This window comes from Eretmochelys imbricata, chromosome 7 (assembly GCF_965152235.1).
Source record: "Eretmochelys imbricata isolate rEreImb1 chromosome 7, rEreImb1.hap1, whole genome shotgun sequence".
Lineage (NCBI taxonomy): Eukaryota > Metazoa > Chordata > Testudines > Cheloniidae > Eretmochelys > Eretmochelys imbricata.
The window spans coordinates 67,203,476-67,220,282 of record NC_135578.1 but is presented as its reverse complement, the minus strand read 5'-3'; the positions used below and the strand labels follow the sequence as shown (position 1 = coordinate 67,220,282).

The following is a 16,807-nucleotide window of genomic DNA, read 5'->3' as shown; positions in this document are numbered from 1 at the left end:
CGTTCTGCATTTCTTGAGACTGATTGTGAGTGAGGTAAAAGCTTTCTGCATGGCTCACAAAAGCGCTGCAGTCTCTGAGTCCTGCAGCCTATTCTGAGGGCTGCTTCAGCCTTATAGCAACTGCATAATGCTACTTTAGTCATTGCATGACCACCTGCATCCATTACCTTCAAGGGGCAAGAATCTGTGGCTCTGCCCCATCTGACAACCACATAACAGAGCAACATCTTAAGAGGATGTGGAGGCTGGTTCTATCTCAGCTACTTGCCAGCCAGCCAGCAAAGAGGTACATGGTTCAGAGAAGGCTTTCCCCCAAGCTAACAGCTCCCACCTCCCAAACTTACCAGAGGGTGGGTGGGTGTGTTTGCGGGGGGAGTCCACATTTCTTCAGGTTAGATCAACTGCTAGACAACCAGGTTACATGTCTCAGAGCTATGGACCCCTTGGGCTGGATAGATCCAAAGCAGCAAAAGTTACTCTTTAGTTATCAGAAAGTTATTTTATTGATTGCATCTTAAATTGTGGGAAGCCAAACAAGTAAATGAAAGCTTAAACAAAAAACAGAACATGATTAAGATGTAAATGTGTACTTTCATCCATCCTTCCTCCCCCGCCATCCCTGTTAATTAGTTTCCATTTAACAGGGCAGACTTCGTACCTCCAACCGATATCATGGAAAATAAGCCTAGATTAAAAAAATCTTTAAAACTGACTTGAAAAGGAGACTGTTTCTTTATTAACGTGTAAATTAAGTGTTTGAGAGAGATCATATGGTAAAGGGCTAGCTAACTTGGACTATAATCTGAGCAGCACTGCAGCCAATTAGAAGAGTTGTTGTAGACACATAAAAAACTATGCAAAACCTGGAGTTACCAACTTACAATTCCAGCCTTCAGCTTCGTAAACAGTTCTCTTTCTATTTGTGTTAATACAACATTTATCTTACTCAAGAACTGGCGTTAAACCCCAAACATATTGTGAAGCTCAATCTGGCTGGACAATTTATTGTTTTCTACTGCTGACAGTAACCTGAGGTTTGTCTCTTAAACTTTGGCAGCCATTGTACAGGTTGCCGTGCCAAGAAGGCATTATTAAATCAAAAGTATATAAACAAAAGTGTCTCAGATTTATGGGTTAAATTGAACTATAGCAAAATGTTTAACCATCAGATAACTGCACAGGAGGTAAATGCCTTCTTTAGTGTGTTTTAAACAGGAATTATTTTTCATGCATTTGGAGTGTCAGAAGACCCACCAAATAAAAGGAAACCTGACCCTTGTTTTTTTTCACTCTATAGGTCAAACGGAGACAAAATCTCCTGTAGGAAGGAGAGACTTAATAGAATGTGACCATAGGTATTAAAGTGCAAAAATTAGAATATGTCCATCCGCTCCCCATATTGCTTTTTAACCTCACATCTTTGAACAACCTGCCTTGACGCCCATAAAACTCTGTGCTTATTTTTAACAGAGTAAGGAGGCACTTTTGAATCGAGCTATTGGCCAGAGATCTAATATGTTGCAATCCCTCTCCCCGCCTCAGAAGGTAAGGAAGATTAGTGGTCTGTAACTTGGGGAGATTCAGATGCATGCAGTCCAGAGACAGAGGGAATGAAAGCTCCTGTGGGGATGTGTAGCAGTAATTTGCAGTGTGAATGGTCTCCCTTGTCCCTAATATAGTGCTCATGTGTTAGAACTTCTCTTTAGTATAAGTGGGCAGTTGTTTAGCATTCAGAAGATGAAAAGGCTCCCTGCAGAGCTTGGTACAAGAATTAGAAAGCTCCTTCAAGACTGTATGTCTGACCAGTGGAAATCTTTATAGTTGCCTTCTCATTCCTTACTCCCACCCTGAGGGCTCTTCCCGGGGTCACTGCTACACTATCATGGTGATTTGGGGCTCAGTGCTGCTCCCACTGACAGCAAAGGGAGCAGGAGCAGGTAGCAAGGGGCAGGGGCAAGGGAAGCTACTTGGACTTGGGAGTCATTTTGAGTACAACAAAATTTGTCAGAAGAGCCCAGTGTAGTTTTGTGGACTACTAGGCTGCGCATTTCAGTAGGCAGTCTGGGGCTTCTCCCCCAACCTCCCCAGCTGTTCTCTAGCCATTGGCACAGACTTAGGGAAGTTGGGTGATGAAATCTGATGGAGCTCTTTGCATGCCTGTTTCACAGGAAGAAAAGTGACCAGTCTCGGGTAGAATTTTTAGCTAATCCTCGCCAAACCAAGAATATCACCCCTTCTAATTTACAGATGAGGAAACTGAGGCACAGAAGGATTGGGTGGCTTCCCTAAGGTTGCACAGTGCACTAAGCTATACTACCCCCTAGCTCCAGATCTGTGTCTGAAAGCACCATCCCTCTGGAGAATTCTTGCAATTCCTCTCCTCAAGAAAGGCATATCTAATTATACAGTGGTCTAGAATTCCTTTCCCCTCACGCTGAGAAGCTAAGGGAAGGAACAGCTGTCATAGTTTGGGGTCAGACACTGGTGCACCAGGTTTGATAAAATAAGCATCTGTCAGAATCTGACGGTAGGCAAGGCATCTTCCTTTCACCCAGTTAAATTCACATCCTTATTCGCTTCTGCATTTCAGAATTCTGGAAGAGAGAAACTATGGGAAAGGCTATTGTCACGAGAGGCATAGCTCACTAAAGAGGTCCAGATCCAGATATTGAGGTGCTTCTCTGAATCCAGACCTGGCAGCTTTCTGATAGACACCCTTTGGGATCTACAATTTTTATGCAAAACTGTTTGCCTGAAAAAGGCCTAATATATCATTTAACAAGGATTTTTAATACCAGCACACCAGCATTACAGCAAAGACAGGAATTTACACTTCACTCTCCCTCTCCCCCATCAAGGCAGCTGGAGCAAGCTGCAAAGAGTAGTCATCCTTCCCTGTGCCAAGGTGAAGGCTTATTTGGGGTGTAGAATTGTTCATTCAACAACAGTTCCCCTCCCCAACCTGCCTCCTGTATTCATACTGATTATTTAAACTAAGTATTAGCTTCAAAAGTTTCTGGAGGTAACAGACCACCAGTGCATACTTCTTTAAAGGGACACCAACTTTTCATTTTAGTGCTGTGTACATCTTGGTTTTGCATGTAGAGCTTGTCAGGGATCAGGAAATGGCAATCATACCTGGTGATCAAGCAGAGTTTGGGGGGCAGATGCCAGAGCCAAGGATCAGAACTAAAGTCAGGAATCAGAGGTGAGGGTCTGATGAGCTGGAGTCAGAGCCTGAGGTCAGAGCTGGAGTCAGAGCCAGGTTACCTGGAGTGAGTGAAAACAAGAGTAGGGCTGGGAACAAACAAGCATAGACACTATCGGAGCCTTAGAGGAATGTTTTGAGTAGCCAGCGCCTTGCTCCTGCTGCTGGTTTTAAGAGCAGGTCTGCTGATTCCCTCAGCTAATCAGGCAGCTTGGCCAATCAGGTGTCTCAATTGGGGTCCAGCTGTTCTCATTGGGGTGCCTGGGCATTAAGCTAGCAAGTAAGCAGGCTAGCTGTGGTCTGTTATTCCTGAGAGAGCTTGATTTCTGTCTCATTCTTATACTTATCAAACCGATCATGTAAGGTGTAGGAGCTAGTTTAACAGGACAAATATAACCCCACGGAAGTCAATAGGGTCAGACTAGGAATGAAGTTGTCCTTGTCTTATTTTGTTATCTTTGTTTCTGTTGCTTAGATGCACAAACAACAATCACATGTAAGTTTAATCATGTTAAGTTATAAAGAGTGGGTTTTTTTGTGAGCATTGATTCTGGGACAGGAAATCCCTCAATGGTTAATTGACCAGCACAGAATAAAGGAATATTATTTTTCATTCCAGACAGAATTCCAGCTGAAATCATGTTAATTAAATTACAGCCACAGAAAAATATACTTGAGTGATTGATATAGCCAGAGCCAGCAGCCAAAGAGAAACGGTGCAACTCCTTTAAAATGTCTCCCCGGCTCTCTTCTCACCACTCCCCCGGTACCATTGGATTGGACAGCCTCTTAATATGTCATTACTCAGCTATTAGTAAGTAGGTATGGGGTAGTAAGCAGCTCTCCTTCCACAGCATAAAGAGTAGTTTCTTTGGCTATACAGCCCAGGGTACCTGGGTAAATTCTATATGGCATTAGCCATAGAGGTGAATTTCTTCTGGATCAAAGCCTTAAAGGTCAGTTAATCTAAAATGAGAGTATAAAATCTAGCAGATAGGGTACCAGACTAGGATTTATGAGAGCTGGATTCTGTCCCTGCCATTGTCTGGCTTTGTGACCACATACAAGTCACTTTACCTCTCTCAATTGCTCCCATGTGTAAAAGGAGCTAATGATATTTACCTTCTTTTCTTTGTAAAGGGATTTGAGACCTACAGGTGAAGAGCCACATAAGAGATGGATATTTTTATGGATAAGTATTAGTGAATTACCTCAATCACATCTTGAAATCTTCCAGGAGTGGCCCAGTGATTTAGGTATAATTCTTCACGAATCTGGTCACTCGAAGCCTATTCACTGTGTCCATCTGCCCGCTCTGTTAATATGTATAGTGTTCTATGTTTTTACCAAGTAATGGAGTAACATTCGGTGAGTAATTAGAAAGGCTGCTGTCTTGAAGCCCATACTGGAGAGCCAGATCATGCAATAAATCAGGCCACACAGTGCTCATTGCATGATGGAGGCCTGAATCTTCATTCAGGTGCAAACATTCCTCCTGAAGTCAATGGGAGTTGTGTACGCTTATCTGGGGACAGAATCTGGCTAAACCAAACTAAGTGCTTTCAGCTCACGTATTTCCAAATGTTTATTGCTACTTCTGAATTAGAGATCTTCTAAAAAAAGCTCTATCCTGACACTTTCTTGGCCTTGATAGCTAACATATCCTATTTTATTATTCGAGCCTGTTTGAACTGCTGTAGTTAAAGTGATGTCACAATTTCCATTAAAACCCCTATGTTCAGGGGTTTATTACTCAGCTATAAAAATTCACTCTCCACTGAAAATTGGCATAGAAAAATGGAATCATCTCAGCTCTTTAGAAATAGCAGGAGCACAAAGTCACAGGTTTGAGGTGCTGTTCCCCACATACCAGTATTTCCAAAATTGCTCTTTTATTGTTGTTAAAAACAAGTTCTTTTGGCTGTTAGTCCTTGTTGTGAGCAGGTGTTTTTAGGTGAAGGTGAGGACAGTGAAAACTGGTGAGTTAGTTCATTCCCAAGAGGCCACTTGCACGCACAATCCTTCCCATCAACAAGAAAATTCAAGCCAATTTATTATGACTTGAGCATCTTTTGGCATTTCATTGCAAGACCCGTTAGTATAATCATTCTAACTTCTGTGACATGTTATTTGTCAGTTTGTGGTATTTATCATTTCCAGTGTATAAGAAGAGGACAAGTGACAGGGAGAAACTTAAAGCTCTTTATTCAGCCAACCACGAGCATCAAATAATCCAAGTGATTTAAAGTCATTGGGACGACTTGCTGCTTGAAATTAAGCATGTGGTTTAGTATCTTGCTGAATCAGGACAAGGATAACATCAGACAAGTGTTCTTTGCTGATTGCTTTTCAATTATAGTTTATTTTTGTTATAGGTGGCATGTTGGACTATATTTTGTAGGAAAGTTAGTCATGATACCTCACTATGGCAATTAAATCAAGACTGCAAAGAGATTGCCAGTATAGGTTTTAAAATGGGTCGTTTAGTTAGGTGCTACTGTAGTTCCTTGTCAGCCTGCACAGCATAAATCAATGGTTTTTAATTTTCACCCCTAAGATTTCAAACTGGCCCAGTGCATTTGTAGTCAAATATACCAAGATATGGGTACTCTAATCCCATCCTTCAGGGCATAAGGTGAGCAATGCAGGAGTCAAGAGGTATTTCACTCTACCCCCATCTATTTACAGCACGGCACATATATCTTAGTGTACTCTGATGGATGAGGGGGATCACGGGATTCTCTGACACAAGGTTTGTCCCACTGCTGGAGGCAGGATGCTGACTTGATGGGTCACTAGCCCAATGGAATAGGGAAAATCCTATCTTCCCGAGTGTTTTTTTTTTTTTTATTTTGAGGAAGCCACCCAAGCATGAGGGAACTGCCTCTCTCCATGCTACTGAGAAGATGTTGGTGCTTCTCTCCAATGTCAGCTGAGGAATCAGCAGTAGCGGTTTTCAATAAAGGTAATGGTAAAGCCTGGGGACAGAGCTTTTAACCTTGCAGCAGCGCTTCCACAGTGCAGTGTCCAGTTTCACTTCTGTCTCTTTCTGTATCATCAGATCATTGCCCCGTGGAAACTGTATTCTCACAGAGTTGCACTATACCTTGCCAAGAGTCCCCTTTTCCTCAGCACTGTCTCATTTTCACTGAAAGATCCTGCTCTCAGACCCTCTCTGCTACCTTGGCTGTAAGAGAGCAGCTCCGATGATCTGGCAGCAGTGCCAGTTCCAAAGGGAGTTTTCTCATGCTCAGTGACCTAACAACATAAATGGAATTGTAGGCAAAGTTATTTGGTCATCTAAGTGCAGTTCTTCATGGACAGTAGTTCACAGCACAAAAGCCACCATCCCAACTGGCCCTAATTGGACCCTTGCTTGCAGTCTCGGAAGATGATTGAATGTACATGGAGACTGAACTGCCATCTTGTTCCTGGAAATCTCTCTCTAGGTCTGATTTAAGAGATATTCGTGGAGAAGGGGAGGGGATGTTTGCATGACCACCTGCCTATGCTGAACCTGTTCGGCAGGAAAAGTACTTTCCCTATCTGTGGAGCCATGAATCCAGAAGCACTCTCAACAGCTATAAAATATGATACTATTGTTAGAAGATTTCATTTAAGAAAAATAAATACTATACCAAAGAGAGAGAGAGAGAGACACACCCTGGCAATGGGTCATTGATTAGAGAGAATACCTTCACTAGCCTTAGATCTATTTGCGGCTCTTCAAACTTATCAGTACTTGAGGGAAACACAGTAGTAGTAGACAAGTCTTCTGTTTAGTTGATATGGTTAAGATGTCTAGATTTAAACTTTTCACAACATCCACAGTTCTATTTCAAGAACTAGTATTGGTGGTTTCTCAGGCAGTTTCGGTGACTCAGCCCTCCAGCCAAGTCACACACACAGTTTGAGGGCTTTCAACAAAACAAAACCTCTTCCAGGATAAACAGTAAAGTCTCGGTCCGCAGTCTTTAAACAGTCCTGGTGCTGGTATCGAGCCGTACCCCGCAGGCTTGCTCTCTGGAGGCAATTGCCCTTTCTGGCCCCAGCTCTCCAGTTGAGACACTAAATAGGTTAGGTCCCCTTCCTGGGTTGTATCACAGTTCCATATTCAGTAAATTGCTGACCCTTTTCAGGGTCTTCAGTCCTCTTTCTGGGGTTAGGTTCAAAGCTCTCCTCAGGGAGTAATTTATTTCACCTGTGGCTGGTGAGGGGATACGGGCCCACTCACTACTCTGGGTCCTGACCCAGGGATCCTATGAATAGCAGCAATGGGCCACGCGTAGCTTTCAACTGCTCAAAATGCTGCTATGATTCCCTGGGCTACTTTCCTGTGGCCTCAGCAACTTCACCAACGCTTCACCCTTATTATAGGGCTGAAGTTTTTTACTTTGTATTTTATTCTATGCTTTCTTTCATATATAGTGCATCTCCCCCATCAGCTCCACCTATTCTGCCATTCCTGTGTTTTGTACCCTGGTATTACCATGTCTCCTTGATTGTCCTCATTCCACCATGTTTCTGTGATGCCTGTTATATCAATATCCTCATTTAATACGAGGCACTCAGGTTCACTCATAGTATTTAGGCTTCGAGCATTTGTATAAGCACTTTTGTCACTTTTTAGTTGTCTGCCTTCATGTTATGTAATTGAATGGAACTCTTTTTCGGTTAACTTTCTCTTCAGTTCCTACCTGTACTTTTCTCAACTTCTGTTCTCTGCTCTTTACTAGCATATAGAGAATCCCTGTTAATAGATCCTCCCCAAACAGATGGCTGTGTCTGAACCATGTGTTCCTCTGCACCTGTTCCCCCAGCCCTTTATTGTAAAAACTCCTCTATGACTTCTTTAATTTTACATGCCAGCAATCTGGTTCTAGTGTGGTTGAGGTGGAGCCCATCCTTCCTCTGTAGGCTCCTCCTTCTCCAAAAAGTTTCCCAGTTCCTAATAAACCTAAATCCCTCCTCCCTACACCATTATCTCATCCACACATTGACATCCTGCAGTTCTGCCAATCTAACTGGCCTTGAGTGTGGAACTGGAAGCATTTCGAAGAATGCTACCATGGAGTTCTTGGATTTTAATGTCTTGCCTAGCAGCCTAAATTTGGCCTCGAGAACCTCTCTCCTACCACAACCACTGGCTCCTCCCCAGCACTGCAGATAAGTCTGACTACAAGTCTCAAGAAATCTGCAATCTTTGCACCCAGCCGGCAATTGACTGTGTGATTGTCCCGGTCATCAAAAACCCAGCTATCCATATTTCTAATGATCGAATCCCCCATTACTGTTACCTGTTTCTTCCTAATAACTGGGATTCCCTCCCCCCGACACGTATCCTCATTGCAAGAGGATACCACAGCATCATCTGGAAGGAAGGTCCCAACTATAGGATCGTTTCCCTTCATTCCAGTTTGATGATGTCCTTCCCCAAGACTTTAATCCTCTTCAGCAGCACAAAAGCAGTCAGACTACGGGTGGGACCACTGTGTCCCAGAAAGTCTCACCTTGTACCTCTCTGTCTCCCTTAGCTCCTCCAGTTCATGTACTCTGGTCTTAAGAGCCCATACTTGGTCTCTGAGGGCCAGGAGCTCCTTGCACTGAATGCACACATACGCCACCTGGCCACCAGGCAAGCAATCATACATGATTAGGGTTAGGCTCTATCTCCCATCTCTGCTGCTGGACTTCTGCCTATATTATTTTTACTCCTTCAGCTTTTTTGTGGGGAGGTGTTGTTTTTTTTTGGCAGGGGGTGGTGTGGGAGTTGTTTATTGTCTGAATGTTAGGTGTATCTGGTTCCCATGCTCCCGCTCTAAACCCCCTCACAAAAAACTCTCCCGTTCGGTAGCTCCTCTGGTCGCTTAGAAGCTGGCTTTTTAAACCCCGGTTCTCCCTGAGTAGCCCTGCCCCTGGTTAATGGATCCTAAAGGATGAGGGATCAAAGCTTCATCAAGAAGCCGTCAGCCTTGCCTAGCGGGCTGCTAGGTGCAGGCATTTCCCCCCAAACAGGCCACACTATATGCTAAAATCAAACAGCGAGCACACAACAAACAAACAAACTCACCTCAAAGGTCACGTAGTCATTCCTCCTTCACCTGGAAAACTCTCTCGCAAAACTCCCCGGCTTGCCCCTCTTGTTCACTAACTCCTCTGGTCGTATAGGAGCTGGCTTTTTAAAGTTCAACAGGGAGCTGCTCAGGGAAACTCTGACTCCTGTTGTTTCATCTGCCTGGCTGTTTTGGTCCCCAACCCTGGGAGGCCTTGACAACAGTAGGTTCTTCTCCCATGGCATCTCCCATTGTTACTAGAACTGGTTCAACTCCACGAACAGATGACAGGGCACTACCAGCACTTTAGCAACTGTGTTCTCAGGTCTGTTCTGAGCAGGACTCATCATGGTACAAACACCAGAGCCTTGTCTATGCTAGCATTCCCATCTTTGCTCACTGCCTTTAGACCTGAGCTGGTGCTTGCACCAAAAGGAAGTTTTAGAGCAAAAGTGCAGCATAGACACTCCGAGCTAAGGGCCTATTTTATTTTTATTATATATAAACATAAATTAAATTGTGGTGTTGTGTCATCTTGTTCTTATTGCTGCCCTGGTCTCCATTTTTAAGTAACTGGAGAAGCAAATTCAGATTTCATGGTTCTCTAGTCTTCCTTTTGGCATGGGAGTCCTGAAAAGAGCATAGGAGGTAGTCTCTGCCAAGGAAGGAGCAACCCAGATAAGATTTTCAAGGGTATCCAAGTGACTTAGTAGCCCAAATCTCATTTTCAAAAGAGACTTTGGCTCTTAACACCTAAATCACTTAGGCATCCTTGAAAATGTTACCCAACATGCCTATGTAGGCTTGAATAAGGAGGCTGGATAGGACTACAGCCATCCTTCTCACACATGGGGTCACCAAATATACAGAGTTAACCCTGCTTCTTACAGCTGAGCTAATGTACTCAGTTAACGAGCAGTTTACAAAATAAGTGTGTGTGAGTTCTCTGACCAGTGAAAAAGCCGCATACCCAGACAGAACCAGGACACAAGGGACTTGAAATCTGATTGGATGGTGCATCCACACTCTGAACATAGACAAACTTTTCTACAATAGGGGACTTAAACTGAGATTTCCAAATGCTTCCTTCAGCTTAGATCCCCGTGATTCAACTAAAGCAAGTCAAAGCTTTGCACAGTCATTGGGGGAAAGAGACAGACAGGCTTTGCCAACTAGCATTTTCATCCTCTCCCAACCAGGAGACACTAATTCCTAACACCAGTTAACCCACATCCCTGATACAGCCTAATAGGGAACTCCTTAATTCACCACAGCTGGCCCAGCCCTCCTACCCTCACAATCCTTGTAATTAGGACATGTGGCTGTGGTCTTTTCTCTGCTTGGGGAGTGAGAGTTAACCCTGTCACTGCCAACATCTGATGGATTCTATAAATCTCGGCACAGCTCAAAGGGAATTTTCCAGTGATAGGTAGTGTTTGGTGATTACAAAGTATGGTGGTCAGTATTAGACCACTGACTCACTGTGGGACAAATTGTGTGCTCTCTCAGTGATATTCACTGCTGTAGGAGAGGGTACAATGTGGTGCTAGTGGAATGGCCAAGTAGGCTCCCTCTGCAAGCCCTAGGGTAGCACCTGCATACACCAACATAAAACACAGCCATGAGGCTTCAGTGGCTCATGGATGGGGAATGGAAAGTGGCCACCTTTGGAATCTACAGGCCCAATCCAGTGCCCATGGGAGTCAAATGAAGGACTCCTCTTGTCAAGAATGGGCATTGGATTGGGTCCTATGAGAAGAAAAAGCACCCATGTGCGGATTGTACTGTAGCCTCGTGTCCTCCCCATGAGTTGCAGAGGACTTGCATGTGTCCCAACCCAAGGAAGATCTATGGATTTCTGCTGGGGGTGGAGGGAGTGTAATTTCTCACTCGCTGTATGTAAAGTCACTGATCTGTAAAATGGGGATAATATAGCTATTTCACAGGGTAGCTGAGGAGCGTAATTATTTAATGCACATGAAACACTTGGAGAGTCTTCAGTCAAAATGTGCTATTAAAAACATTTCATATTATTCCAAGTGTGTGTAAGTGAAAGTGGCTACTTGGGAGAGAAGAACTTCTTGAAGTCTCTTAACAACAATCTGGGTTCCATGGCACTTCTCCTTCCTCTTACCAATTTGTTGCCAAGACTTTTTATTCCTACGGAATTCCATAATCCTAGAAAATAAGTGCTGATGACTATTGTAGCATCTTTAGTCACTTGACAACTGAAGCAGTTAGAACTTTTCAGTCACTTGCTGGGATAATTTTCATTTTCAAAATGTACAGAATCAACCCCGAAGACAGAGGTCCCAATTCTTCGCTCACCAAATTTATGCCAGGTGCTACTATACTAATGTAGCTCCTCCTGGGTTACACTGGTGTAAAATGTGGGGAGAATCAGGTCCACCAGGTAAGTACAGATAGTGACCCCCAACGGAGATTAGGACTCTTTGCACAGTGCCCTGTACAAACACACAGTACAGACTGTGCCACCCCAAAAAGCTTCCAATGCAATTGGACAAGACAAAGGATAAGAGGGAAACTGAGGCAGAGAGTGTTGCAATGACTTTCCCAGGGTCGCAGAGCAAGTCACTGGTAAAGTCAGGAACAGAATGCAAGTCTCCTGACTCCCAATCCAGTGCCCTATCTACTAGACCCTTCATCAGTTGTGTAACTGGTCACTTTTGCCTCTGGTGTGGCTAAATGAGATTGCAAAGTGTAGCTTGCACCTAATTTTCACTTGCATATTCAAAGCCACTGTCCTAGGATGTAGCGATACCTTCAAATTATGCAGAGATCCATGTTTGAGTCTTATTCAGCTATCCCTATGTGACTCCTTTATTATTTGAGCATCACATCAGATGGACAGAAATCATGAATATCTGAGGTTTTCAAAGATTAGTGAATTAATTTCACAAACTCACTAAATCTCAGCTTCTAGCATTTATTTATATAAAGGATTTCTAATTCATTTTTTGGCCCTCATTAAAAGTTTCTGACTGACAGCACTGAAAAAAATATGGTCACAGAACAGGTCTGATTCTAGTTGCACATCAGTGTAAATTAGGAGTAACTGCACTGAATCAGTGAGGTTACAATAGTGTGAGAGGAGAACCAGGCCTAATGAGAACAAGTGCAAATTTCTTACATTACCCTGGCAAATGTGTCCTCCCCAAACATTGGGTGGGAACAACTGTCCATGCTGTGGTCCTTTCTGCACAACTGCCATGTTGCAAAACCCAGAGAAAAAGCTATTCTTTATGTTTTAAAGCTCCTATCAGCCAGTTACTATTCTGTTGTGCCCCAGGGCATTAAAGAGAATGAATACTTGTTATCACTTTTCAGAGTAGCAGCCATATTAGTCTGTGTCCGTAAAAAGAAAAGGAGGACTTGTGGCACCTTAGAGACTAACCAATTTATTTGAGCATAAGCTTTCATGAGCTACAGCTCACTTCATCGGATGCATGCAGTGGAAAATCTCTTCCACTGCATGCATCCGATGAAGTGAGCTGTAGCTCATGAAAGCTTATGCTCAAATAAATTGGTTAGTCTCTAAGGTGCCACAAGTCCTCCTTTTCTTTTTGTTGTCACTTAATTCCTATGTAGGCGATTATGAGTTTCCTGCTGTTTTGAAGCTTCAGAATGGCAAATTGGGCTTCCTTTAGTTTTGATTTGCCGGTTGAAGAAAGTGGAGATCCCTTGCAGATGAAAAATAAAACTGGGTATTTTCTATTTATGAGGAAATAGTTAAATCACAGCAGTTTCCCCCGGATCTGAGCACTTCTTATTGTTTGACTTTAAAACTCAGGACACTGTGTTTATTGTCTCATCAAGCAGCCTGCAAATTAACATTTACATTTTTATTGGTGTTCTTTTCATTTCTCTGGTTTCAATATTATCCCTTCAAATAGTTGTGGACACCAAAAATGTTCCTTTTTGTGGGTCACTCTTCAGCACTTTGCTTGGAAGCTCTAACCACTTCATGACTGTGGTAGGGTATCACATCAGAAAGCAATCATCGTTTCGTGGCCAGGCTGGGATGAGTGAACTGTGGTGAGCTCAGGTTTCAGAGTAACAGCCGTGTTAGTCTGTATTCGCAAAAAGAAAAGGAGTACTTGTGGCACCTTAGAGACTAACCAATTTATTTGAGCATAAGCTTTTGTGAGCTACAGCTCACTTCATCGGATGCATCTGTAGCTCACGAAAGCTTATGCTCAAATAAATTGGTTAGTCTCTAAGGTGCCACAAGTACTCCTTTTCTTTTTGTGGTGAGCTCAGTACTTTCTCCACCAATGGGATAACCTGATCCATCGTGCTATCTTTAGGCTTACAACCAAGAGGCCTCTATATTAATGGCCCATATATTGCTTTCACAAAGTATGCAGCCCTGTTCTTAATGAAAAGACTCTCTCCAAGTTCCTGCTGCTATTTTTAGCCTGCTGCTGTTCAGCTCACTCTTAGAAGAACCTTTAGTACAATACTATCTTTCTTTCTTTTTTTGCAGGCGCTGAGTAGCAGTCTGTATAAGAGTGCTTCTCCCTATGGCTCTCTTAACAACATAGTGGATGGGTTAAGCTCACTCACTGAGCATTTCTCTGACCTATCCCTCTCCTCGGAAGCCAGAAAACCCAGCAAGAGGCCACCTCCTAACTACCTATGTCACCTCTGTTTTAACAAGGGACACTACATCAAAGACTGTCCACAGGTAAGTGATGTGTGATGGTCTGTAAGAGTCTTCACCTCACCACTCATCTAATGAGACAATTTCCTGAACTTGACTCACTTTTTTTTTTTCAGAGCAGCTTTGCAGAAATGTCTTGACAGTTTTACCAGGCCAGACCAAGGTTCTTTTCATCCACCTGTTATCATGGGGCCTGTTACCGTGACATTTTACTTGTGTGTCGGCCCAACCTACCCATAGGTGCTGGAACTAGGGGTGTGGGGGATGTCGTCTCACCCCCTGGCTCAAAGTGGTTTCCATCATATACTGGGTTTGCAGTTTGATTCAATGACTTTCAGCACCCCCACTCTACAAATTGTTCCAGCACCCCTGCACCTACACAAATGCGCCTCCCTCCCCAAAAAAACACCTCACTCTAGGCAAGTGAGTGGGTAGATTTTGGCAATGGTAAAGGTTGTTACTGTGTAATTTTCCATTTTGAAGATTATGCTAAATTCATTTTAAAGCTGCACGTTTCTTAGTTATTTTGGATATAACATTTAATAAAAAATATAGCAAGTAATGGAAGTACCCAGCACTAAACACTATAAGGAAAGAGAAAATGCTATATCAGATGAAAAACTTAAGACACTGTTGCAGGAACCCAAGCTCCAGGTATAGCTAGTGCAAAATGTTCCTTGCCTGATATATAAGAGGTTTATGCTACTTGACTAGAGTTCTTGATAGTTCTTGGCTTAGTAGATTGCCTTTGCAATAGCAAAACTGGTAACATTATTTCCTTAAAGATGTGGGGTACCGTAATGTGCACTAAAACCATATACTAATTTGCATTTCTTCTCTGAAGAGCCAAAACCCAGCGTGCCAGGTTTTCCCATCTTCTCAGGTTTCAGCTTGGCATTGCTAAGGTGCTCTGGTTCCCACAGAAGTAGAGACGGTTCAAACTTTCACAGCTCCAACAAGCAATGTACTTAGAGTCCGGAGGCAAAAAAATTGCTGATGGCGTTCCAAAAATACAGAAGTGCACGTTTAGTGGCATCCTCTAGATCAGTTTTCAACTCCGCTTCTTAACATGTAACCTTTGTTCTCTCAGTAAAATTGACTACAGTCCATGGCAGCTATGGGTGTCAGACATATAAAAGCCAGAATTGCAGGCAGAAGGAATGTTTGCCTGCTAAGCAAGGTCTGCATGAAATTGAGTCTAAAGTCAGATGAGCTTTAACTGACTGTGTTCCTGTTGCAGTTGGTCACAGAGGTGTGAACCAAAGAGGGGGTTATCTCCATGAAGTTTTAGCTGCATATCTCCTTCTGATTTTAAGGGACGTTGTGGGACAAAAATGCCCCATGCAGCTTGGCAAACGCACTTCAAAGTATTGTACATTGTATTGTTTCAGAATACACTGAATGGAGCGTTTTGTTCAGGAATGAGACAAAAATTATTTAGAAATGTGTTTTAATTTTTAATTGACTCAGTTTAGCATGTACTTGCAAAATACACAGAAATGATCGTGTGATAACATACATTGTTCAATACTAGGATAGAAATATACTAACTGTAACTGTACTGAATATACCCAGCAGTGGACTCCAATGCAATATTGTGTGAGATAACAGTGCAGTTCTGTGTATGTATGAGAGAAATGCAACAGGTTCCCTAACAATCAGTACATTTCGGGCAGTGGCTTGTGTAGATTGTCCCCAGCGAATGATCAGCAATATCTTGAATGGAGATTCAGGGTTAGTTAAGGAAAATAACTTAAAAAAAAAAGAAAATCGGTTAATGCCAATTAAAGCACAGCACATGCAAAAGTTAAGGTTCCTACAGCAAGGTTAACTTGACTGTGTTGTACACTCTATCCAATTTTTGTATGCATGTTGGCCCAGATCCTCAAAGGTATTTAGGCATCTAACTCCCATTGAAATACTATTGAGGATCTGAGTTATTATGATTTAAGCAATAATATATTAAGCTATCCGTTGAACCAAAACAGGAATGGAGAATACTACCTACAGTATGTGCTCTGTGGCTGAGTTGTAATATTATATAAACAAATATATCTATGTGCCTGTGTGTTTGTATATCAGTGTATACTTTCAGACCATATTTAGGGGAGGTGGTATGAAATTAGGTCAGTATTGTGTGTAATATCAAAAATAAACCCTGATTCAGGAAAGCACTTAAACACAAGCACTTTACTGGGCCTCAAGCCTGCAGTTGAGTGCTTTGTTGAATAGTGATGTACTTAAACCTGTGCTTAAAGTTAAGCATGTACTTAAGTGCTTTGTAGAATCAGGGTCTTATTTTCAAATGCCTTGAATCTGGAATCAGATCCACATATGGCACCCCACTGACTTCAGTGGGAACTCAGTGCAAACTTACGGGTCCAACAGCATGGATCCAGTTGCAGGATCGGGGTCCATGTTATAAAACCCTTTCATTTTACCAATCCCTCTAACTGCAATTGATTTTGGTTTTTAAAATGATTAATATACTATGTAATAGCTGTAGGGTTTGGTGGTTAATTCCTCCCAGTGTCAGCGAAAACAAAAGCTATTTTGAATATGGTACAATGGTTAAAAATATTACTCCATATTTTAAAATATGTTTTAATTCGGACAGGGGGAAAGATAAAATAATCAGACTTGGACAATATGCAAACCAGTAAATCACATGGTATTTATATTCTTGTTCTTTCTTTTTTATATAATTGCCTAATAAGAAACAGATTTTGTTATGGAGTTTCTTCTACATAATAAAAAAATTACCTAACTTCAGGACTTTTTAATCCTCCCTTATTCTCCTTGTTGCAAACATAACAACATACTGTTTGCTTTTCCTACTGCCATATGAGTTGACGTTATACC

At 42.5% G+C, this 16,807-nt stretch overlaps 1 protein-coding gene across 1 annotated transcript in view; it reads left to right on the top strand.

Moving 5' to 3' along the window:
- The window catches only part of ZCCHC24 (zinc finger CCHC-type containing 24), a 148,218-nt gene that overhangs the window by 10,849 nt on the left and 120,562 nt on the right, over positions 1-16,807 (top strand). The window contains exon 2 of the mRNA XM_077822933.1: positions 13,769-13,969. Within this exon, the coding sequence (XP_077679059.1) occupies positions 13,769-13,969 (201 nt within the window). The remainder of the gene's footprint in view (positions 1-13,768; positions 13,970-16,807) is intronic.